Source organism: Harpia harpyja, chromosome 10 (genome assembly GCF_026419915.1).
Source record: "Harpia harpyja isolate bHarHar1 chromosome 10, bHarHar1 primary haplotype, whole genome shotgun sequence".
Lineage (NCBI taxonomy): Eukaryota > Metazoa > Chordata > Aves > Accipitriformes > Accipitridae > Harpia > Harpia harpyja.
In genome coordinates, this window is record NC_068949.1 from 5,676,778 (window position 1) to 5,701,861 (window position 25,084).

The window sequence follows — 25,084 nt, forward strand, 5'->3', positions numbered from 1 at the left end:
TGTCCCCCCCGCCGAAGGGGACAGTCAGCTCTGCCCCCGTGACTTACACATGGCCAGTCTCGTGGGCGACAACGAATGCCGAGGAGAAGCCGTCTTCGTGGTTGAGGGTGCAGCTGCGGAGCGGGTGGCACATCCCCGTCACCGGTGCGTAGCCTGGGGCAAGAGAGAAGGGAAAGACGGGGAAGAGAGGAGAGAGAAAACCTTTGAGAGAGGGGTGAAAAAGTGAAAAATTAAAACAAAAAAAACCCCACAAACCCCTGCAGCCTGGCTTTACTGCAACAGGAGGAGAAAATGAAGAGGAAGGCGCTGAAGAAGAGGAGCCGCCCAGGTCACTTGGATGGCAGCCCAAGGACTTGCTCACCGGCATGACCATCCCGGCTGCCAGTGCCAAAAGCAGGCTGAGGTTATGCTGAGTCTCGCCAGCATCTCTCTGCCCTTGTGCCAACGCACCTGGGCTGGCGAGAGGGCAGCAAAGGGACCCACGGGTGCTCTATCGGTGTCGGTGACCACCGCCTCCCAGCCCAGAAATGACATCCCCAGCATTCTTCTTTATTAAAAAAAAAAAATAAAGAAGAAAGGAAGAGAGAGAACGAAAGGTGTGAGGTGTCCCCCAGAGCCCCACCAAAAATACAGCCTTGCTCACCACCAGCTATGGGGGACCCCTGCCATGCACCCTCACATGCACCCCAGGCACGGGGGCACCCCCCCGCCAGACAGAGCCGGGGAGGACCATGCACCTCCCCAGCCCCCAGCCCTCGATCAAGTGCAGTGCAGTGGGGCAGCTGTGGGCAGGGAAGCCTTCCCCCCGCCCATTCAGCAATGCATCATCTTGATTTGGTTTATTTTCCTTTTTTCCCTCACATTATTTCTGCCCAATTAATTCCTTGGCACCTTCTAGAATTTACTTTCCAAATTTTTATACATATATATATATATGTGTGTGTGTGTGTGGATTTTTTTTTTTAAAGACTGACCCTTTTTGGCATCAAGGGAAAGGAAGTTAGTGAAGGAAGGACTTAGAGGTCCGAGAGGCAAAAGCAGGGCAGGACCATGCTGGATAACTCTGCCCTGGGGATAGGGATGCTCAAAGAGGAAAGCTCGGTGAGCCAAGAAGGAGGCTGAGCTGCAGCAGGAGAGGGGTGCTGATGAGCTGAGGGTGGATGCACACCCCTACGCCTGCCCTCTTGCACACACCCCAGCCAAAACACGGGGTCCACGGAGCCCACGTGCCACCACCCTCACGGGCCACTTGCTCCACACCAAGCCAGCGACTCGTGACTAATTGCCCTGGAAGAGGGTGGAGAGGAAAGGATGCGGTTGCGCTCAGCTTAATTCCCAAGCTGAATGAACTGGGTCCCGGCACCACACAGCTGGCCAAGGACAAGAGATTAAAGCAAAAAATACAAAGTTTCCTACAGCTCTGCCCTAAAGTCAACAGCAGTTGACTTTATGGGCACAATGAGCGGATCGGATGCCTGATGGGACAAGGGACGGGTTGCTGCTGCACTGTTGGACACCCAGAAGTTACCATGGCCCCAGGCATAAGGCAAAACCAAGGGGGTTTGGGGCGAGCATTTCCCTCAATATTTCTTTTTATCAGCTGAGCAGATTTTCCAGGGTGTCCACCTGCACTGGAACTTCTAAAGGAAACTTCTGTCATCATCATAATTTAATTTTTCAGAACAAGCCCAGACATGAACCTTTGAAGGGCTCACTCACATGGTATTTTGTGGGAAGCGATGGATGCATTTTTGCCTGTGCTCCAAGTGAAGGAGAAGTCGGATGAACCCAAGTTGCCGAGAAAAAAGCCCGAGATTAAATAAATACACGACTCTCATTACATGCAGAGCAAGTTCACTTCTGCCTGCAAAACACCACGTAACCTCAGGGAAAGTCCTGCAACGGCAAGGATCTTCTCAAAGCAGTAAATACACTTGGGGTTTTATTTAACGGGGAAGTGTTTGGGTTTTCATCTTCCCCACATTCAAGTGGGCAACAAGACTTACTCCGACGAACAAATAAACTAAAACACCTTTAGAAAGTGAGCAGAGAAACGACGTGCTCAATGGCTGCTGCCGTCAAAAGGAAAGCAAAAGGTAACAGGCCAAACTAAGAGCTTGAGAGAGAGAATCAGATAATTGGGTTTAACCATATAGTAATGAGCCAAATCCTGGATAAATCATTTTAAAAGATTCCCCCATGCCACCCCCCATGAAACCTTCCACAGGAAAGAGTAAAGATGTGGAAAGTTTTCTGTACAACGGTAGAGCAAATATATTTTGTCTAGGATGAATGACAAATTCCCAACCAAAGAAGCTCTGGATGTCTGGATGGGAGATGGGACAAAGGAGTATGAAAAGGCGGATGCTCAGGAAGGCAGACACTAGTCTCTCATAATTAAGACCCCAGTGAGAACTGGAAGAAGCATAAAGGGTTCTCCGCAGGAGAATGATGGCAAGAAGTAACTACCTGGAAAACACGTAATTGGTAAAGACCAGATTAGCCTGCCAACACTTACCAGACACACACGTAGGAGAAGCGGCATGTCCTCACCATACCGGCAAGACACCAGCCAGTCCCCTGCTTCCTCCAAATGCACTTTATTCTTCTTTATGGACACTTCCTACCTGCTTTCAGCCTCTCTGACTTTCTACATGGACCACCAGCCTGCTCAAAGGCCAACCATAGGTGATTACAGGGCAACAAATTAAAATCTAAGCAAAAGCATCCTTCAGCCTGGGCCAGAAAGCCCTCCATGCCCACCACTACAGAGGGACATGGTTTAGACGGGGCTTCAGCAGCAGCAACTAAAAATTTACAACCCATCTGTCCACCGCCGAGAGGCTTTTCTCTTTGAAGGGCAGGGGTTTATTTACAACCCACGTGCGAGGGCAGCGTACCTCAGCTGTCCCTCCTGGCCCTTCCCCTTCACACCTTCCAGCCTCCCTCAATTCCCAAAGCAACAACTGCATCGGTTTTCCAAAATTTCTCCGCGTTGGCCGTGACTGCTCCCATCCCCATCAAGAGATGCCATGAACAGAGCTGTTGCCAGCACCAAGAAGTTTTTGTAAACCTCCTTAGGGCTCGGCTTGGACCTGCAGTGGAGAACAGCTACGCCGCAAGACCACAACCGGTGCCACGGCAGACCAGACACCAGTCTGGTTTACTGGCCAAGGGGAGGTGACAGTACACAGGGGGAGGTATGAGCCATGTCTGGTGGCAATGCGGTGACGGACCGTGGTTGGCTTGCCAGCATGGAAATAGCCTCGGCTAAGAGGACTGTGCAGGTTAATGAGTCAGATTCAGCCCCGTCTCTGTTGCTAATCAGGCACACAACTGTAAGGAGAGATGAGGCATCAAGCTAAGCACGGTCTTGACGTTTAGGCTCCGTTCCCAGGTCCCTGTGACTTGGAGAACTTCATCCTCAAAGGCTTCCTTTCTCCTGGCTTGTTGATTTAGGCTGAAGGGTCTTTTGGGGGCAGGACCACCTCTGCCTTCAGCTCGGCTTCAGAGCACATATGAGCACGGCAGATGGCACTTCAGGACATGGTTTAGTGGGCATGGTGGTGTTGGGTTGATGGTTGGACTTGATGATCTTAGAGGTCTTTTCCAAACTTAATGATTCTAATTCTAATCCTAATTCTAATTCTTCCCAACCTGCACATACATCCTACAGCAGTAGCTAAAGAAGCCAGCAGGCATTTGCCATCACCTCAGCAAGCTGCCCAGATACCATCAGTGAACACAGGCCATGAGCAAGTATTGGAGGTGCCACAGTCTGGTCCTTCATCGCATGTAGCCCTGAGCTAAAGAGGGGTGATAGGGATCTAAAAGGACTTTGTTTTGAGGAAAAGAGGCAAGAGTAAGCAAAGTGTTACTATTCCAGCAGCCCGACGAGAGGGCAGTTCCCACTGGGTGAGGAGCACCCGCACTTTGTGCCATGCAACACAGCCAGGCAAGGACACGGCAGCCACAGGGACTTCTGTAGAAAGCAAACATCTGTCCCAGAGATGTGTGAAAAGCAGGGAGCCAGATCCACAGGGAAAAAGGGGAAGGAGCTGGAACAAGCACCCCTAGAGCAGGGCTACTCCACTGATCTCACAACTCCTTCCCACCAACAGCGAGTCTATGAGGCTCCCCCTTCTGCCAACATGCCAAAAAAGGTCCTCTCCCCAATGCCTTTGGACACAGTCGCTTTGCCAGGAAGGGTCTAGAAAAATGAAACAAAACCTGGTATTTCACCCACGCTGTTCACCCAGGTCAACAGCTCAATGGGAAGGCTGTTGGCACAACGCAAGCTCTGCTCTTTGATGGCCAAGAGCAGATTCAAGAGGGCTTCCAGCTGGATATCTCCTGCGGTTCATCAGCTGCTGCAGGAAGACCCTTTTCAGGGAGGTAATCAAGGTGAGGACAGGACTCCTTCTCCATCTCTCCTTCCTCCCATGCACACCAGAAGGACTCGTGTTACAAATCAGTGTGATGTTACCAGCATGTCCATGGCATCAAATGGAGCCTCCTGATGGGAAATTCAGACCTTACCACCAGTGTGGGAAGGAGGAGATGGCAATTTGGAGGCAGCAGGCTCAGGAGAACTGGGAGAAGTCACCTCTTGTGATGACACCAAAGCGTCTGCTTTTCTAATGGAGCCATGAAACACCAGAAGCTTTTCCTGCAAATTTTTTAAATTTTTTGCCCAGCTCTCTAACTTCTCAGACCACGTCAGCACAGCTTCTGCACCAAGGGGGTGAGAGGACCATTGCCATCGCCCCTGCAGACTGCTGTAAGACCTCCTCTTTGGCCCAGGATTTACTCAGTGCTCCCGTGTCCAAGTCCTAAGAGGACCAAGAAACCAACCCACGTAAAACCACGTTTTAAAGGTCCTCCAGAGGATGGAAAGGATTGACTGGCCCCGTGAAGCTCCCTGTGGTATTCCATCTTTTTTATGTTATTTTTAAACTTTTAAAGGCACTTTGGGACAAAGGGAGGATTGGTGCATGAAACCAAAGTAAGGGCAGAATGAATAAAGATGACTTTTTAATCCATTCAGGTTGATGCTCTGGATGAATTCTGTCTTTCTTCTACTTCACATAAAACAAATACCAATTTTTATAACCTTTTTCTGGACCTTGCTGGCCAAGGAACAGACTGTGTTTGCAAGAAATCCTCTCCCCTCGCTGGCTTTCCCCCAGCAAACTGCACATACCTGATCGAGATAAATACAGTACCTTGCATACCTGCGGGACCAAAATCTTGCCTGGTGAGGAATACAGCGTGGTCATGGTACTCGGCATGCTCCGGGTCGGAGCGCTGCTGCGAATGAGCCCAGCGGCAGACCTGCTCCAAGCTCCGAGACGGGTTCCCTCGCTCTATCAGGCTGACTGACTGGGTAAAGAATTAAAAAATAAAAGAAAAAATAAATAAAAAGATGGGTAAGTTAGTGGAGGAGAAGGAACCTTCCAAGAGCTTTGGGGTTGGAAAGACTCCAAAGCAGTGCTTCTCCATCATTAGAAGCAACAACACCCCACTTTGCATCTGCAAAGCATCTTGCACTTTTTTATTTAAAAACAGCTAAGAAATCACTCCCACAAATGGATGTGGTCTGGTACAAGAGACTATATGACCCTCTTTGGTCCCACAAGTGCTCAGGGCAGCAGTAGATAAAAGGGAAGCAAAGAGGATTCGGATTCCCAGATCCTGCACGGGCTCCTCATCGAGATGCTGAACATCAGCATCTCATGACGATGCGCAGAGCAATGCTCCCCTGTAAAACTTGACCCACAGAGACCAAGACCCCAACAGGAAACAGGTGGAGGTGTCCAGGGCTGTTTTACAGCAGTCACCTTACCCTTCATCTTTTTTTTTGGTTCAAGATTAGCATTTTGCAAAATTGTGCTCTATAAAATAAATGATGCTCTATAAAATAATTGATGCTTTCAGGCAGGTACTTGCTGAGCCACAGTGGTGGGAAGAAAGGTAAGAAATATTGCCCTTCCCCTGGCCCTTAAGTGGAAGCCACGGAGGTTTTATTCTACAAAGTGCAAGATGGGAGACAAGAAGCCACAGGAGGACTCACTGAGGAAGCATCAGACATAAACAGTGGTGTGCTGAGATATCGCCTGGATTCAAACATCTGATCATCCTTGAGTCTCTAGGAGGCATTGGGTTTCTGCCAGCCAAACAGATTTGTGTAACAAGCAGTGATTTTTCCAAGACTTAATGGGGCTTATTTGTGGACCACACACACAGACATCACCGTGTTGGGTCATTAATACCCTTGTTAGAACACTTCATGTAGGATAGGGGCTTGCCGCCAAAAGTATAGCAAATCACATTGTTTTAAAGAAAATCTTTTGGCTGCCGCACTCAGACGAGCCTTAAAAAAATAAATGCAACTTGAGAAACCGCAGGAAACCTTCCCATGCTTTTTCTGTCTGTGCCCAAGCCACCCGAGAGCTGTGGGATAGCCAGCGAAGCCTTCCAGGGCTGCTGAGTCAAGCCTGGGACGTAGGAGATCCAGGTCTTGGCTTCTCCTCACTAATATCCAGCTTTTGCCAATTTGGGAAGCCACCTTTGTCCCATCACCTACTGCCACCCTAGAGCTTCTGAGGAAGCCTCTTCGTGGTCTTTCCCGCACCCCAGAGCGAGCAGATAAAGGCTGATCGCAGCCACCTGCCATCTCTCCAGGGACGGCTATGGGGCTCTCCAGACCTTCAGGCTCCAGAAACCAGCTGGATGAGGGTTCAAATTCATCCTCGCTCAGCACAGTTGTCACTTGGGCTTTGACGGCTGACCTGGACAGCCACGTTTTTCCAAGCTGGGGCTTACCTAACTGCTAAATATTATGGTGATGAGATGCTAAGCCACGGTGCCGCCGCATGCTTGCTCGCCTTGGGAGAAGCGGCAGCTGCCTGCTGTGTCTATATTGCATTTTAGTGACCCTCCTTCCCTCACAGGGCAGGGCTCAAGCCGGGAAAGCGGCCGAAAAGCAGGGGCCAGCCTGAATAGCATCTCCTCCTCGCCACGTCTGAGTGCCGTATTTACCTGGCGGTATCCCACCATGATCATCCTGACCAGCACGATGTTGATGTGAACGCCCAGGGACTCGTCGTGATAAATTTCATCCACCTGAAGAAGGGAGGGAAATAAAACAGAGAAGAAGTTAAGACCATCCCAGCTCTCAAGCCCCTCCTGTCCTCCACGCTCCCACGTTCAGCATTCTACCCTGCTTTCCAAGACCGCACAAGACCAGGTACAAAGATCTCATCTCCCTCCTCCCACCCCCAGCTTTTTTTTTTTTCTTTTTTTTCCCCTGTGTAAAAACCATGAAGTCAAAAAGCCAAGCTGGAATAAGCCAAATTTCCCCAGGATGGGTGGCTCAGATGGTCAATGACATCATGACATCACCCGTCCCATCAAGAGAGCGGAGGAGGGCTGTGTTTCCCACAGGGGATGCCTTCGCCGTCGAGCATCTCGCAATGAGCCATTGCCCCCTTCGGAGTATGAATTCCTCAGATGGAAGGAAACGCTTCAGACTCCAGCATCCTTGCATTTGGTGGAAAGAAAAACTGGCTTTTTGGGGAGAGGTGAGAGATCGTATCAAAGCAAGGGCATTACTCAGTTATACCGGTGAGTCAAATTTGACCTACTGCTTCCGAAACCCCAGGAGAAGACAACACAAGGAAAAGAACAGGGAGGGCTTGTAAGTCAATAAGATATCTATCAACGGCGGCTATTAAAAATGACTTCGCAAAGGAAATAATGAGCTGTAACCTTTTCCTTCTGCGTTTCTAGGACGAATAAACAAATTCTACTCCTAAGTGCTACCAAGAGAAGAAGACACCCAGACAAGAAAGGTTCCTGCGAGCTGAGCACGGTGACAGCCAGCCACCGAGAGAGGCACTAAGCGGGCAGCCCTAAGCCCATGCAAGCGCAGGAGATCCCGTACCAACCTTCACCCACCTGTGAAAACACAGCCCAGGAAAAAAACCTGATTTTTAGCGAACGGGACTTTCTTATTCCCCAGAAGTCTCCAAAATGAACGCTGCCACAGATGGGGGTTCACTGCAGAAGTCAAGGAAGTCAAACTAAAACCATTTTTAATACTGACTAGAATTAACGTTTAAATTAAAATATACTTTTTCAGCTTTGTCCAAGAGAGAAATAATTCGCCTCAGCTCTATCGTAGCTTTCCAGACTAGATGAATATTATAAAGCCAGATTTCTGGAGCTTTTCTATTTTTTTCCCCACTCCTTGTTTTTTTTTTTTAAGCTTACATTTGAACTCAAGGGTTAGGTGACAACTACCCCTTTACCGCTGCCCAAATCCAAGTCAGCCATTTCCCAGACTGCACAAGTGCCTTGCGAGCCACCCGATTTATAGGCTGTGTATCCGTTTGAAATACCCACTCGGGCCATTTTTAAACCCAAAGGCCCAGCGTTAACATTTCCCCATGGCAACTAATACTTCCGTGCAGCGGCTCCGAGCTTTACAGAGAGGTAATGCAGGTCCTGAGCCTGCCATGTCTTGAACGCAGCAAAATTGATTAAAAAAAAAAATAAATCAATAAATAAATCGCCAGTCCATCCCCATTAATGCATCCCTCTGGATGCACAAGCTGTAAGCCCTGCGGGGTCAATTCTTCATCAGCGTGGAAAGATAACGCTGCACAACCCATCCTCAGCTCACCCCTGCTTATCGTGCTTGGGATGCTCCTTCACGCTACACCAGTACGTTTTAAAGGCATTTCGTAAGAATAATGAGAATATGATAGATTTCTTCCCATGTTAATTCTTTTCTTGGGGGAGGAGATACGCGCAGATGGGAGGAAGGTCGTGCAGAGCTGCAGCTGGGCTCCCGCTTGCAAACATTACTCATACCTACATTCCCACCAAAGCACGAAGCACCCGTCCCAGCAAGGAGCTGCAACACCCCAGGGGGGTCACACTCAGCCCTGGGTTTTGGGATGTAGGAGGCTTTGGTATCCTGGAGAAAACGTTAGCAGATCCGAGAAGTCCCACGTCAGGAGTTTGACCTTTTACAAAAATATTTCAGCCTTAATGCGTGTCATATGAGAAGTAATATAAAAGGGCAAGAAAATGGAGGGGAGAGAGGGAGAAATGAAAAATATGCTATGGCCCTGAAGAACTGGAGAGCTGGACCTGGGGAACAGTTGAGGGGAACAAGGAGGAAAAACACAACCATTTCCTTCACTTTCCCAAATCTTTATGCGTTTTCCTTCACCGCCAGCACCTGTGGGGAGCTGGAGCACCATTAAGTCAGTGCCTCAGCATCATCCACCGGCACTCTGCTGCTTGCTCCCCACTCCCGAGGACTCCTCGATCCATCGGGATGAACGGCGTTCCTGCCTTAGGGACCTGTCTGCCAGCTGGAGCTCCCGGACAAGCCGCTGCCCAACCTTGCCGTGACTCAAAGCACCCAAGGGAGCAGCGCAGTCCTCTCCCTTCCCGGCTGCACGGGATATTTTGGCAGCATGCTCGGCAGACCCCGCGGGCAGCGGGAAAGGATGCTCCGTGACAGCCTGCCGCACCGCAGCCCCAGCCAGAGAGTGAAGAGGAGGGTCGCATCCAGAGGAGGAAGGAGCACGAGCAAAGGAGCTGTCGGGGCAAGAGCTTTGCTCCGTGCCGGCTTACCTACCCAGCAGCTCTCCTCTCAGCAATGCATTTTCCCACCAGCGGTGCCTGCAAACAGTCCCCAGGTCTGAGAAGAGCTCCCTGCCCCAAACTGTGCACCTGCAGGCAACATTATTAGCTACCCTGGGAGAAAAAAAAAAAATTGGGGAACAGCAACACTTTTCACAGGCACTGACAAATAAACTCATCAACGCCCCCCCGGCACTGCGCATCCTTCCTCAGCCTTGCTAGAAAAGCGGCTACGGACAGCAGCAGGACCATGAGCAGCTTAGAAACAGCTCATTAAGGGACTAAGAGGCAAGAAACTGTATTATTCCAAGATGGGATTTAATCCCCTAAATCTTCCTTTTAAAGTAGTGCTAAATCCCACTCTCCTCCAGCTAGCAGGGACTAGGTCTCCCTCCAGCCTCTGAACCAAAGAGCTAACCCTAAACCCCAGCCCCTGTTTTGTCTAGGGGAGGGCAGCATTTAGGCGGGGATCTGTACCTAACAGATACCAGCTCGGCAGCAGTGACCTTTACGGTTAATTGAGAAAGCAGATGTGGAACCAGACCGCCCAAGGCTACGGACTTCCCTTAATAGCCAGATATAAATAATTGATCGAGAAAAAAAATTTAAAAACAAATCAAAAGGGCTCAGCACTCGCTGCCATGGCGGCTGCAACCCCGCGGTCCCCAAGTTTCGGGGGGTGAGCATCAGCAGGGCCAGCATCCCCCCCAGTGCCACGGTGCCTGTGGAAGGAGAAGTGGGGATGGAGCTGCTGGGGGCCAAGCATCACCTCCCCGCTCCCCATCAACCTGCCCTGGAGTTGGTTCAAGCCAGCAGAGGGGATGGAAATTGGCCCGGAGAGCAGTTTGCAGGCTTGGCACAACTCCCCCTGCCCTCTGCGGATGCCATTAAGTGAGTCAATGTCTTCAGAGAAGATCCCCCCTGAAAATACCTGCTCAGCAAAGGGCTCTGGTAAAGGGACCCACCTCCCTGAAGAGAGATGGGATAAAGATCTTCTTATCCCTCTCGCCCATGTGGTTAGATGCCCAGCCTTTTTAATACTGTCACCTGGCAAGAAACGTTCTCCTATTTCATTTGAAAGAGGATTTTTTTCACCTAAAACAGATCAGCCCTTCAGGTTAACTGCATGTTAAGGGCAAACCAGCAAGAACAACCAGCCCGCAGGCAACTCCAAAGCCCCCAGCCCTGCAATGCCAAGGGGACGACATTAATGCTTTCCAAAGAATGAAAGGAACATTAAAACCCTGTGCATCCTCTCCGAAAAGCTTGATGAATTCGCCAAGTGCATAGGACCCCCTGCCCAGACACTCGCTGGCGCTGGGAGTGAGCAAGGCTGCCTACCGAAATCCCTGCAAGCCTCTGGCCAGCCCCGAGCCTGCAGCCCCAGACGCAAGCTCTCGACAGCAAACCGCACTGGCAACGTCTAGACCTCGCCGTTCTTCAGGGAAGGAAAACAAAGAGAGAGACACGAGAAGAATTTGCCAAACCAGCAGAATAGCTGACATTTCAAAACCCCAGATCGCTTACTCAGAACAGCCAAGTCATCCTTAAGCTCCTTTCTTTTATTCCCTCACTCAATTTTCATGCCGGTGGATTCACCCCAAGCCTGTTTTCTGGGGCTGAGGGGCTAGGAACAGAAGCAAAAGTCCTCCTGACCACATTATCGGGCTTGCTACGTGCACTTGCATCCCCTGCAGGGATGCACACCGCTGTGAACGCCTTTGCAAGGGCTGACCCACGTTATCTATGTTTTCAGTGCAGAGGAATGGAGGAAAGGGGAGGTTTGCTCTGCAGAGCAAGACTCTAGATTTTATCACAGCTCTCTACGCAACAGGCTATGTTGTCCCAAAAACATAGCAACAAACACGTGAGCCTATACAGGGGGTGCAAAAAAACGCATGCATGTGTTAAGAGAGACATCAGAGGTATTTTTTGTTATTATCAGTTGGTAAGGAGATGGCTCGTGAACCACTAAAAAAATCCCATACAGCAGAAGGACTATGAGTTGCCCGTTATTTTAGACCAGCCTCCCTCCTGAAATGGCACCGAGCTTAGCAAATCAGTGTCTCGAGCAATTCACGCTCCAGCTTGGCTTTTCAGATAATCCCAGGTTAAAATTAAAGCTAGAGGTTTGATTTTTTTTTTCCCTAACCCTCTCCTCTGCGGGGTCTCAGTAGCATTCTTTGTCACTCAGCCCTTGGGAACAATAATTCGGCCAATGTGCCGGAGGGGAGCCGGGCAAGTCCTAGCCTGGAGAAGGCTCTGACTCACGGGGTTTCCCTAGTAACCCGAAACAATTGGAAAACACCAAGTACCTTTGCATCTTTAACCAAATCATGGGCAATATCCTACAAAAACCCAGCAAACGAGTTGACACCAGGGCCAGGCTTAACTGAGCCCATAACTTGTCTTGTCTCCTCCGAGCAGCACCAGTCGCAGCCTTGAGAGCATCAGGGGCGAGTGGTGGGAAGTCGGGAGGAGAAAACCAAGGATCCCAACTGAATGACAAGGGCCTGAAAAGCAAAGCAGGACACAAAACGTTTCCCCTCCTCTTTCCCTTACGGGGTGCTGGATCCCCTCCTGGTTCCCAGCCCTTCTCCCCACCCTTCAGCCCTCACACGCAGCAGTCACTGCAGCTGGGGGATGCTAATTACGCTTCGATAGCATCGCAATCCCTGCCACGGGCAGCAAGCGAGACAGGGGAACGGCTTTCCCCAGCTACCACATCACCCAATATTCATCCCGAGAGCCCAGCATCAGGGAGGGGGCCAGGTTTTGCTAGGGTGGACACAGCTCAGAGTTACGAGAGATGCTCAGATGCGTCTTCTCCAGCGTGCACAGCAAGTGATTGCAAAGGATGCGTTTCCCACTCACTTCAACCTGACCCAAAATCCTCGCGTAGCCTCCAAGCCAAGAAGGGAACGGCAGGCTGGGAATGCAGGCTGGGAGCTAGCAGGGACGGCAGCCTGCAGGGAAGCTCCTAAGTGCACAAAAGGAGCAGTCATCCTCATGTCAGCTTCCTAGGATGGACACAGCGCTGTTTAATGAAAAGCCTGGCAACCCTATTTCTGGCAACAAAATAAGGGTGTTGTTTTTTTTTTTTTAAAAAAAGTTCTCTGTGACGAATCATTTACCACCGAGCTTCGGCCGACACCGAGTTCCTAATAAAAGGGTTTGTGTCTCAGGGAGAGCCCCAGGACCCTACCTACAGCAGCGCTGCATTAAGCCAAGCCCACACAGCACCGGGAAGGGGTACGTCTCCCACCACCCCCTCGGCACCCAACGGGGACCCCAGAAAAGGCCAGGAAAGTTTTTGATGAACTTCCAAGCTCGTTGCCCCCTTTTCTTGGGACAGATCTTGATAGGAAAACTCCTGGAGGCTTTCCCAGCCGGCTCCCATGCACCATCTCCCCAGCATACTCCAGCCCAGCTCATTAAGTCCTTTCCTCGTTAGAGGGCTGGCCAAGCCTCTCCTCCTTCCCCTTGCCTCCAACTAATGGGATTAGCGTTCGGCTGTGTGGTCCCAGCACGCTCCTCCCCACCAACCCCCGGCACCCTCCTCTCTCTCTCTCTCCCCCTCTGCCATCCAGGCCAGAAAGCATGTTTTTTTCTGCTGAATCGGGTATTTTAAGGCAATCCGAGCCGGTAAGGAAACGAGGCAGCGCCAAGGGAAGAGGAGGCAGACAGAGGTCACGGCAAAGCCGGAAAGAAAACGCACTAAAAAGCAGAAAGAAAGAAGGGGAAGGGGGTGGGGGAAGAACGTATAGAAGGAAATAATACTTGGGGAAGTATTTGTTGCGTGCATTATCTTGGGTTTTCCCCCCCTTTTATTGATGCTGCTTTTCTCCCCTCTTTATTTAATTCATTAAAGTCTCCAGCGCTGCCTTTATTTGAATAGACAGTGGTCCGCCCTTCTCCCAGCACAGCATCCCGCGCATTCACTCCCTGAAAAGTCCTGCCCGCGGGGTATAAACCATGAAATGCGCCTGAAAACCAACCTTTTGATTAGAGCTGACAATCCCCAGGCGCTCAAACCGTCTGTCCTCCCCGATCGGAAAGGAAAAATGACATCATCTCCGACCCCCGTAATGTGGGAAGAGCCCTGGGGTCAGAATGGGGAACCCTGCGGCTTCCCGCTTGCAGAAGGATTTAATAAGCAAAGGGGAGAAACTTTCAGAGAGGGAATTTAAGTGATGCTGAGAGCATCCTACCACAGGCATCGGGATAACGCACCGGAGAATAAAACATTGTAGTGAAGGCATTTGCTTTTTAAAACCAACATCTTCCCTATTTGGGACTGGCCACATTACACTTGGCCTCTAATCCTGCAAATCCTTACCCCTTATGTTGATCATTTCCCCTTCGTTACTGGCAATATGGCTCTGAGCCTGCCTGCCAGGGCAGAAATAATGCCCAAACAAGCGAACAAGCAACCAAAAAGCAAAAGCATCTTTATAGCTTGGTTATTTCTGAGCTGGTTGCGCCTTTCGAACATTTTCCGTCACCATGCAAGAGAGTACTGAAATAAAAATAAATAAATAGGGGCAAGGATAAAGCATGGAAAACAAAACAAAAAGGGACAGCGCGCAAAAGAGATCTTTGAATGCTGACCCTATTTGCAGACGTTCAGGTGCCGGCAGAGCAAACCTCCTGCAAGATGAATAGCTGAATAAATATTGATCCTTCCACATCTCTCAGGACTTGGGGAATATGCACATTTTTATCTTAAAAAGGAAAGAAAAGCAGTGTAGGGAATCGGCACAAGCTGCCCCGCACCACCGGGCGAGGAGAGACGCAGAAGCAGGACTGCTGTAAAGCTGCTATAAACTCCTTTTCAAAGACACTGACAAATCCTCAAGGTGCACAGGTTTTCTGAGGAATGTGAAAAAACTTCTGAAAATCTATAAAAATCTTCCCCCCATCAACAAATACTACTCAAAATAAATAATAAACATCATAATTACAAAATAAGTAATAAATATCACTATTTCAAACCAAATAATCAACAACCATTCTCTTTCCTAGCATTTGCTGAGGTTTCAGCCATGAGGAGGAGACGGTCTTGGCCAGGAGAAACAGAAGATGCTCTTGGACTAGGGTGATAGACAGTGATGGCAACCAACACGCCAGACCCTGCCGTTGGCCAGGGGAACGTGACAGAGACGAACATAAAAGGACTCTGCTTTCCATCACTCCGATTGCCACAGCTATTAAATGCCAGAGCCAGCTGTGCGAAGGAACAGCCCTTCCTGCAGCACTTACCCCTCCCCAAACCCATTTTTTTTCCAGGATAACAGATTTGCAGCACCAGAAAAGCAGCAAACCAAGGGAGGGGTGGGAGCCACGGCCCCCCCAAAGCCAAGTCTTACTATGTTCATGAGGGTGAGGACGTAGTTCTGGACGTGCTCCTTCCCGTGGAAGCGTACGACCGAGTCGTCCACCGCCAGCAAGACCTCGATGTTGTAGTCGTCCTTCCTGGCGTGACGCCTCTTGCGCTCCGCGTCCCCCAGCCGCTCCGTCATCAGCTCCAGGGAGTTGGGGAGATCGCCCACCCGCACGCCGGGCGCTGGGCAAGGCACGGGGGGCAGAAAAAGAAAGAGCCGTTGAGGTGACCTGACACCACCGTCACGCTCCAAAAAAATTTAAATTAAGCAGGAAAAATAAATAGGATGTTTAACTCCAACCCGGTCGCTGATCCAGCTTGCTGTACGGTGGGGAAAGGGCTCTGAATTGGGAGCGACCAGCACCAAAAGACACATCTACGTGATGATGGTCCTACATTGTCCGTTGGGTGGTGGTGGGACACCCAGGGAGGTGGGGAGAACATGTGCAAAACTGCGGGCTGCTTTTTGAGAGTGGGCAGCCGTAGCCAGAGCATCCTCTATCCTTCATAGAATCCTTCACCCTTCATCCCATCCTTCACCCCATCACCCAGCAGCACCTTCAAAGCTCTCAATCTCAATCCCATTAGCGATGCTACACAAGCAACAAGCACACCCTGGAAAACTTTCAAACTTCTTTAAAAATCAGGGAGCTGATTACGGTGCCACAAGAGGTGAATAAACGCTGGGGAAGGCTAATGCCTCTGCGTAAATATAAATAGGTTTATAGAGTGCTTTTGCACAACATTGACCCCACGCTTGTAAACACTTCTGGGTGTGCTCAGCTTTGTGCGGGTGAGAGGGGACGTCAGCAGGTGATTTATGCACGCAGAGTGCAGCGCATGGCTATGTGATGCTATAAAAAAAAAAAAGCGCCACGTTTTCTCCTTCAAGGCAAAGAAGAAGAAAGAAAAAGGACAAGGCACTAGAAAAGCCAAATGAATTATGAACACTGGGAAAAGGAAGAGCTTCTATCGTCTGTTAAAAAGTCAAATCAACGCCACATTTCACAATGTATAGGTGATTAAAACAAGACTGCAGCACCTACATCTCCAAGGTGTCGGACCAAGTCTGGCTCTTCCTGACCCCTTCACTCACGAGTCCTGACTCTGTTTCCCATCCCAAGCCCGACGTGACCATCCATGGGCCTGATCACACCCATCTAGGAGATTCTTCCTCTTTGAAGAAGAGGAAGAATAACTCCTATATAACTCATCCAATTTTAACGAAATTTGGAAGAATTTCAGAGTTCCCAGCAAAAGCCCGGCATTTTCTTTCCTTTCTTCTAGCTGATGACCCAACCGGCAGTTAAAGCCAGCCTAAAGCCATAGGGCTAGACTTACGACCCAGAGGGCAAGTGGAAGGAGAAATCCTCTCCCCACAAGAAACAGTTATTCTAAATTGCTGGGAAACACTAGAATCAAGGAGACCCTACCTTTGGGGTGGAGGTCCTGGCGGGGCTCGGCGCCGTCCTGTCGGATGGCCGACCGGCGGTACACCACGTGTGCCCTCCCGTGCTCCTCCGTCTCCTGCTGCCCCCTCTCCAGGGGCTCGATGAAGAACTCGTTGCTGTCTGTCCGAATCAGGCCAGCCTGGACTCCACAAAGAGAAAAAGAAAAGGGGAAAAAAAAAAAAAAAAGGCGTGTTTTTATATATGCATACATGTACATACACACTCAATATACTCATTAAAGATTGATGCGGAGCATGCATGAATGCAAGGGGAAAAAGCATCCCAAATAAACCGGGTGTCTTGTTGCTACTCCATGACACTGGGATGGATCCGTTACCATGTTCATGTATGATGACCCTTAACTTCTCCTGTAGATGGAAAAAAAAAATAAAAAAGGGGGCAAAAAACAACCAACCATAAAAAAACAGGCCACAATTCAACTCATGTCTTTATATGGTTAGGAAACTCCATTCCTTCTCATCAGCGACAAGTTTTTCTGCCTAACCCTGCGGATCATGGGATACAGGCTGCACAGGCTTCCACGCCACCTCAGCTCCCTGCACCTTCCCCATCCCCATGCCCATGGTGCCGGGGAGGAAATCTGCCATTTCACCGACGCTACGACCTGCAATCACAGCGCAAAGGAAGGAAAAAGAAACTATCATCTCTGCCCCGTGAAGTGCTTGGGAATTAACACAGGCGAATCCCTTCGGAGGAGAAGCTGGAAAGCATTACGACTCCACCTCCCAAACACGGGGAAGATGAATGAGAGGGCAATCGTCACTGGAAATGTTGCCCTGGCTACCGACCTGCTCCTAATTAACACCAAGCTCCCACCAAATCCCGCTTACATCAACCCAAGCGCTCATGCCCCACAGCACCAGCCAGCTCGGACCTTGGGCAAGCAAAAGGATCACCAGGATTTGGCTTCTATCCCACGGGCAGCCCCCCCCAGCCTGGCATTTTTCACGGCTCCCTCCATCGTGCACGCGCGCGCTCCTTCCTCCGGCACTGCCCGCCACTGCCTGCTGTTGAATAGCTGCCTGGAAAGCGCAAGCGGAACATATGGATCTGTTCTTATAGCTGTTCAACAGCATGTACCCACTGGAGTCCTCATCAGGGCTGGGGTACTGGAACTGTTTTCATCAAATAAAATACAATAAAATATACATATATTTTGCACAGAGCAGTACGAAGACATGACCTGGGCTCTGTAAACAGCCAGGCAAAGCTGGGCGTCTTCCAAGCCCACCTGGGTCATCAGATCACCTTTGCATTCACGTACCGTTGCATTTGTCATGGCATCAGCCAACCCGGCTCTGTTAGACTTCATCAAATTTCCTGCTCCACTTGGGTTTTATTAGCTGCTTAACTCCTCTGGAAGGCAGGTTTTTGGCTGGTTTTGGTTCACCTCCTTCCCAAGGAATCTAAGTACAGGCAGTTGTGCTAGGATCAACTTGCCCGACACACGTATCTCAGGTCCTTCCCACAGGAGACGTTCAGGTCACCAGGGCAGGACCTCTCCAGCCAGGGCTTGTCCCACCACCCCAAGCCAAGGCGATGAAGATCACAGCCAGGTTCAACCAAGAGTTTGGAGCACCAGGCAAGGTGGCGGTGACGAGGCAGAGATCAAGCCAGGGAGTCAACCCACAGATCAGATCCAGCGATGGTTGGACAAGCCCATGATGACGGGGCAGGTCCAAGCTGTTGCTGCTCTTTGTTATATGATAAGAGAAGGTGGGCATCCATTGCTTAACACAAAAATGAGTAGCTGGGTGGGCATCCGACACAGGCATCACAAACACACTTGGATTTTACATGCATGAATTACGCTGATGATTTCCCCCCAACTAACGTGCTTCCAGCTTCCCCATCGCTACAAATTTGGGCTGGAGCGTCGCTCCTGCCACCCGAAAGCACCCGGCGCGGTACCCCTGCCAGCATCCTATTTTAGCTCGGCGGCGGAAGAAGCAACCCCTGCCCCAGGAGGAGGTCTGCTAGGACATCGCTACCCCCTCGCAACCCTGCCACGGGGCATTTCACCCGGGACAAGGCATCCCAAAGCCGGTTTATGGGTTTACGGTGAAAGCCGGGACTTGCTGAGTCAGGCGGCCGGAGGAAAGCCACGCCGCCGCGCCGGGGCAAGGCTGGATTAAAATATGAAAGAGCCTGGTCCCAAGCCACAGCCCACTTGGGTTTGCGCTGCTCTACAGCTCGTGACTAATTATATATGGCTCAAGAAATAAAGCAGCCCAGGCTTTCTTGCCCGTGCTTTCTCCCAAAGGCAGGATGCAACACACTGCTGACTCCAGCGATGACCGACAGGCAAAGTGGATATCGCAAGAACTCGTGCACACGTCTGATCAGAGCACCCTCATAAATGAAACAGAAACTGCAGCAGTCACCTTGGCATTTACAAAAATAAAAAAACCAACCCAAAACCACCATTGCAAGAGGCATGCATGAACCTGCTCAGTCTTAAAAAGGAGCAGCTCGGGTTGTATTTCAGCATTTTGGGTAGGTTATAACCGTAGGGAGGCAGCAAGAGAGGCCAGACGCCACCCAAAAAGCCCCAATAAGCTTTCTTGGGCGCTTGCCAAGAGATCGATCCCATCCTCAGCGATCCATTTATCATGTGCTTCCCAACCCCTAATTTTATTTGGTTTAATAATACCAAATCAAATGAAATCTGGTAAGGTGGGACTATCAGTACTGATATTTCTAATATGAGATGCTGTCTCCAGCTCTCGGTGAAGGTAATTCCCGAAGTAAGAAAATGGCCCTTTGGAGACAATTCCACTGGAAAGAAGGAAAATACACTTCTTTTTTTTTTTCTTTTAAGGAAAACACCAAACTCATTTCTGCCAGCTCAGAGGGTAAAATCTCTTTTCCAGCTCTCCTGCGTCTCCCCAGGCTATGGGAGAGATGACCTGGGCTCACTGGCCCGGCACCAGCCTCGCTAAGGGGGATCCCCCCCACCACCACCCCGGGTAAGTGACTCCTCCATCACCACTGGGTAAAAAGCTCCAACTCCCACAGGAATTCAGGAAATTCTGACACTTCAACGCAGCTGAAATGTGGAAAAATTAATAAAGCTGCTCCACTCAGCCAGAGAAGCAAACAGCACCGAGGAGGGGGAAATCCAGCTGCGTGCATAGTATGTATTTTTCCTACACGATTCACACTTAATTTGGACAAAAAGTCCCAGAAAGCCAGGCTGTGTGTGAACGCAGGCACCGCCGCTAGCCACCGCTCCCCTTTCATCCCAAGATTGCCCAGCGAGGGCATCGGAGGGGTCTGGAGAGGAATGCATCTGCCCCGCACGGAGCTGGACCACGGCTGGCAGCAGCACGGTCTGCATGGCACCGGGGCACAGCCCAGAGGTGCTCGGTCACTATTTTGGTACCTCTTCACCTGCAAGCTCATTGGCATCATGGGGGAACACGAAATTAAGGGAGATAATTAACCACTGAGACTTTTACCCCACGCTCTTTACTGGGCATGCGGTCTAGTATTGCAAACTTGGGCAAGATGCTAAGCAGGACGCAGAGAGAGCTTTCCACTGGTGAAATTGGGGTGTAAAATACCACTTTCGGACTTGGGGGCTAAAATACCACCTTCGGACACTTTTGCTCCGTTCCCATTGAGAGCAACATCCTGAGACATCTCACACTCCAGGCATTTAAACCAGCACCTTTTCTCTTGCCGAAAGGAACCCTACAGTTGAGGAGCTGCAAGGAAAATCCCAGAAGACAAATCCATACTTTTTGCGCAGGGGCATCGTTATGGGGACTGTTTCTCCCTTCGTTCCCTATTAATTACTGTTCCTGAGGGCTTTTGTGCTCTGCTTATCTGCTGCCACCCATGTGAAGCAAGCCAGGGCAACAGGGATGGAAAACGCTGGCTCTACGGTTTGCAGCACGTTAGCGTTTGGTGCAAATAACCCCAGAGAGCAGCAGGGAAAAGTCAGCCACGAAAAGCAAATACGGGGCCTACGGATGATAACTCTTCACCCATCTCTGCAACCAGCGAAGCACGAAGGAAGCAAGATCGACCACACGCTGCTAAAGCTGGCGTGGAAAGATGGGATGCCTTCACTGCAGCGAGATGTGTCCGCCGGGGGAGATTTCCGCCTAACGCTACTTTACCAGTTAGGAATTTGGTGGCTTGGATCAGCTTTGAAATTATGTTATGGCCGACAGCATCTTCCCACCCTGGTACGAGACACCCTTGCAAAAAAAAAAAAAAAAAAGGCCGGATTTTCACGCGTGGATGCCTGCAGCAAATAACCCATGTGGAAGGTGCCATGGGTTTGGCATCTGTGAAAAAAAAAAAATCAGTTCACTTACATGGCTAAATAAGGATTTAGGAAAGACTTAATGTGTACTCTCTGTTTCAAGAACTGGGTTGGGTTTTTTTTTCTCATTATTTATAATCTCAGTCTCCATTTATACACAGTGTAATCTCTTTGTGTACACAGCCTTCATCCGCAGCATCCCGGAACGCTTCCTCTGACCAGAAACGAGCGGCCAAGCGCGGTCCTGCGCCTCCCACGCACGCTATACTGGGACGCAAAAGCCGCAAGCCCCTTTTGAAGCTGGTGGAGAACATCCAGCAAAAGTCCGCAGTAATTCCAGGGTACGTGCAGACCGAAGAGCAACAAAGCTACCTACAGCCGGTGCTCCCCACATTAAGTTAGTCCTTATTTAGCGTGAGGTTAACAACAGTCCCCATCGTGTACATCCCTCCCAGATGCTCTGCTGCTTCTCTGCCGGGTCATGCTGGAGGTAGACCGTGGTCATAAATACCATCCTCCCGTCCCATCCTCACCTATCGCCACATTCTGGTTCTGTTTCTTGGTCCATTTGCTACCTCAAGCTCTTTTTACCGCTTTTTGGAGGGGTTTTTTGGGTCCTCTTGATCTCACAGCTCCTCCACAGCTGTCAGCCTTACCTAAGCCAGAGGACCATACAGCAATCTACACCAGCCAGAAAACCCATGAAAGAGAAAAACCAACCGCAACGTTGACCATATCACAAAATCCTCTTTACCGGGGCAGGAGCAGAGCCCCTGCTCAGGCTCCGTCCTCCTGACCTCTTCCCCCAGCCTGCAATCACCACATGTGCTTCGCTGGATGATGGGAAATTGCTGCTTGAGGCCAGGGCACTTATTTGTTGGCCATGGAGCAATAAATACATTGCAGGAAGAAAAAAAAAAAAAAGCATATTTTTTTCTCTTCCCTAGTGCTGCTGGAGCTCTACGTGAAGAAATAAAACATCTGCGAGACAACACATCGGCAACCACGATGCCAATACCGTGTCCCACGATAGCTTCGGAAATGGGGGTGCACCAAAACTGCCCTGCAGAAGCCCTCGGCGTTTGCAAACCACCGAAGCCCCGTGCATCAGCACAACGCGGCTCGGCTAATCCCACCCCGCACGGCAGAGCTGGCTGCATGGGGCATTAATGAAGGTAAAAAGGGATGAAGCGAGCGCCCTGAGCTGCTGAGCCTGGGGGAAGAGCCACTTCTTCCTTTACATGAGCTTAAAAGAGCAGGCTTGGGGTTACCAGAGATGGCAAGACAGGTATGGCTGCATAAATTCACACGCAAAAAGCATCCCGCAGTACAAGCTACATCCTAAACTGGCGTCGCTGCTACTACCTGCGGCCAAGGGATGGCTGGAACAAGGGCAAAAATAATAACAACCCCTGCCTGAGAAGATGCGCAAGGGGCTGAGATGGGAGAACTTGGGGCTAAAGCCTAGAAAAGCCTGGAAAAGTTAAACTAAAGCCTACCTGAGCTGGACCCTAACAGTACAGTGGGCTCTGGGGAAGAGAAACCCCCCAACACCATCCTCGCTGCTTCCCAGACACAGACTCCGCTGCTGACCGCTTCCAGCATCCCTTCACTCGCGATGCCAACCAGGAATTCTATCTGCAATGCAACCTGCACACTTAAAAAACAGGTTTTCAATTGGGACGCAACACTACTAGTTGTTTGCTAGAGCTATTGGAAATACCTTTAAAGCTTTCAAGTCTGCCCAAATTCACCAGCCCCAGCACGATCCACATTACAGGGAAATTTCTGCAAATTCACAGTCTCAGCCGATTCCAGAAAAGATGCTTCAAAAGGTGTGGATTATGTGCTAAAATTGTTGGCAAAAAAAATAAACTACTATACATAGGCGAAATATGTATTTCTAACTGTGCTGCTCTATCATTTCTGCTTGTATAGTAACACCAGGCACTGTATAAAAAGAAAGGAATGCCAAATTGTTTGTGCTAGCAGCTAAAATTGGCTAAGCAACTCCCAGAATAAAACAACCAAAAAAGAAATATATATAAAAAAAAGGCAAAATAAGACGTTTACTGCAACCCAGCAGTAACGTAACTGGTACCGGGAGAAAACAGCAAATGCTTGCACCTACAACAAGAATTAAATTGGCTCAAAGGAAGTTTGAAGGGCAATGGGCCAATGGTATAAAAAAATTAGAAGCTATTCCTCTAGCGTATCAAAGGTAGGAAACCCACGGGCAGACCAGACGCTAGGGATAAGGAGGTAACAGAACCATTTAAGTAATTAATGCGCTGTAGCAGTAAGTTACCGATGCTGAACTGCGCTCACCCTGCAGTCGGAAAGCCAAAAGGCTCTGAGCACGTCAGCTATTAGTAAAAAAAAAAAAAAAAAAAAAAAGAGGTCCTTCCTGAAAAAAGATGCTTAGCGGGAAGAAGACCGCATGCTAACAGTGATTTCGGGAGATGCTCGAGCTCACTTGGCCTCATTGAAGGGGTGGGAAACGCAGAGGAAAAGTTCCTGAAGCAGTCCCAAGGTAAAACGCGGGTGAGCAAGGATGCAGCAGCATCACCGGCAGCATGGGTACCCGTACCGGAGGCAGGGCAGAGCCCGCAGGCGTTACGGCATCCGACACGGTCCCCCTCCGGGCAGGAGGCAGCTCAGGCATGGGACAGGCAATTTTTTCAACCCCTTTAATTAAACATAGCTGCACATAGAGCGGAAGGACAGAGCGCTCACACGTGCAGTACCCTGCCCTGCTTATGCCACAAGCCACGTGGGGAAAGGGAACCTGCAGCAGCCAGCCGGTAAAGGGCAACGTACGGTGCAGACACCTAACGCATCACCAAAAAAATCAGGTTTCAGGACACCACGATCCGCCTCTTAAGAGAAAACCACACCAAAACACGGGCAGCGCGCACAAGGCCTCGAGGAGCTTACCAGTCCGTCGCAGTTGCTGATGGCCACGGCGGCTCCGGGCATGCCGGAGATGTCGCCGGTGAAAAGGCACCGCTGTTGGAGGGGTTCCCGGAAAAGCACCTCAAAATCCTCCTGCCATTCGGCCACGGCGCCCACCGGCACCAACCGCCGGTTGGGCCTCAGCCGGAGGTGCAGCTCCTTCCCGAAAACCGTGACGTTGAAGTAGAGCAAGCGGCCGCCGGCCCCGCGGCGCTGGGGGGACTCATCTGGGGGGCTGCGTGGGACACGGCGGCGGGACGGGCGCAGGGACGGGGGACAGGCGGCTTCGCCAATCCCCGCCGCCTCGCCGGACACCACGTGCGAGAGGAAGCGACCCCGGCAATCGGCGCTGAAGGGAACGATCACACCATACTCGCTGAGTTTGCCGGACAGGAGCAGCTCTGCGGAGACAAGACGGAGGGAAAAGGGCTCGACGACGGGCACGGAGCATCCCGCGCTACGCGCGTCGGGATTTCGGTGGCCAACCCAACTCGGGGAGCCTTTGGCGAGCCCCGCCGAAGCTCGATAAGCCCAAGAGCTACTTTTCCCTCCCGACGCAGCCCCGCTTTGTAGTTTTAACCGAGCGCGTCAACCGTAGCAGAATAAACTCGGGCTGACGTGCCCCTCGCACGCCAAGCACGCCAACTATTTCTCGCCCAACCTCCATCTCCCCCAATTTCCCGCTGAACCCAAACCCCCCCCTCAACCCCAACCCTCTCCTTTCTCCCCATCCTCCGGGGTCCAAGCCACCTGTCAAAACAACCCCCGAGGAAAAAAAAAAAAAAAAAACAAAAAAACCACACACACACACACCACGCCGCGGGGGGGGGGCGGTGGGAAGGGGCCGTACCTGGGGCACTGCCGGCGGCCAGGCAGCCGTGCAGGGGGACGAGGCAGGAGAGCACCAGCCGCAGATAATCCATTTGGGGCCGGCGGCGCGGCGCGGCGCGGCGGGCTGCGGGGCGGGCGGGCGGGCTGCGGGGCGGGCGGCGCCCGGCGCCCGCCTCTCCCCCCGCCGCCGCCGCCGCTGCCGCCGCCGCCGGGGCCACCGGGGCCGGGGCCGGGGCCGCTCCCGCCGCCGCTGCCGCCTCTTAGGGAGGGGAAGAAGGGGGAAGGGAGGGGGGGGGAAGGGGAAGGGGAAGGGGGGGGCGGGCGGCGCCGCGCTACGCGCCCGCGGCCCCCCGTGCGCGGCGTGGGGCGGGCCGGGGGCAGGGTTTGAGGGAAGGGGTGGGAGTTGTGGGGTTTGTGGGGTTTTTTCTTTAGTAGTAGTAGTAGTAGTAGTAGTCTTTTCCTTAATTTTTTTTTTTAATAATTTAATTTTTTTTCCTTTACTTTTTC

At 51.0% G+C, this 25,084-nt stretch overlaps 1 protein-coding gene across 4 annotated transcripts in view; it reads right to left on the bottom strand.

Annotated features, from left to right (window-relative positions):
• ADAMTS14 (ADAM metallopeptidase with thrombospondin type 1 motif 14) overlaps nucleotides 1–24,702 on the bottom strand; it is a 37,031-nt gene extending 12,329 nt beyond the window's left edge. For 2 of the 4 annotated variants that reach the window (XM_052799790.1, XM_052799789.1), the window contains exons 1-7: nucleotides 24,597–24,702; nucleotides 23,729–24,147; nucleotides 16,477–16,633; nucleotides 15,030–15,226; nucleotides 7,042–7,125; nucleotides 5,235–5,382; nucleotides 48–153 (exon numbers count right to left, since the gene is read on the bottom strand). In XM_052799790.1, coding sequence (XP_052655750.1) covers nucleotides 48–153; nucleotides 5,235–5,382; nucleotides 7,042–7,125; nucleotides 15,030–15,226; nucleotides 16,477–16,633; nucleotides 23,729–24,147; nucleotides 24,597–24,669 — 1,184 coding nt within the window. In that variant the 5' untranslated portion in view covers nucleotides 24,670–24,702. Of the gene's footprint in view, nucleotides 1–47; nucleotides 154–5,225; nucleotides 5,383–7,041; nucleotides 7,126–15,029; nucleotides 15,227–16,476; nucleotides 16,634–23,728; nucleotides 24,148–24,596 lie in introns of all 4 variants that reach the window. The other 2 variants (XM_052799788.1, XM_052799787.1) reach the window with 1 other exon arrangement.
• Nucleotides 24,703–25,084: the final 382 nt, after the last annotated feature.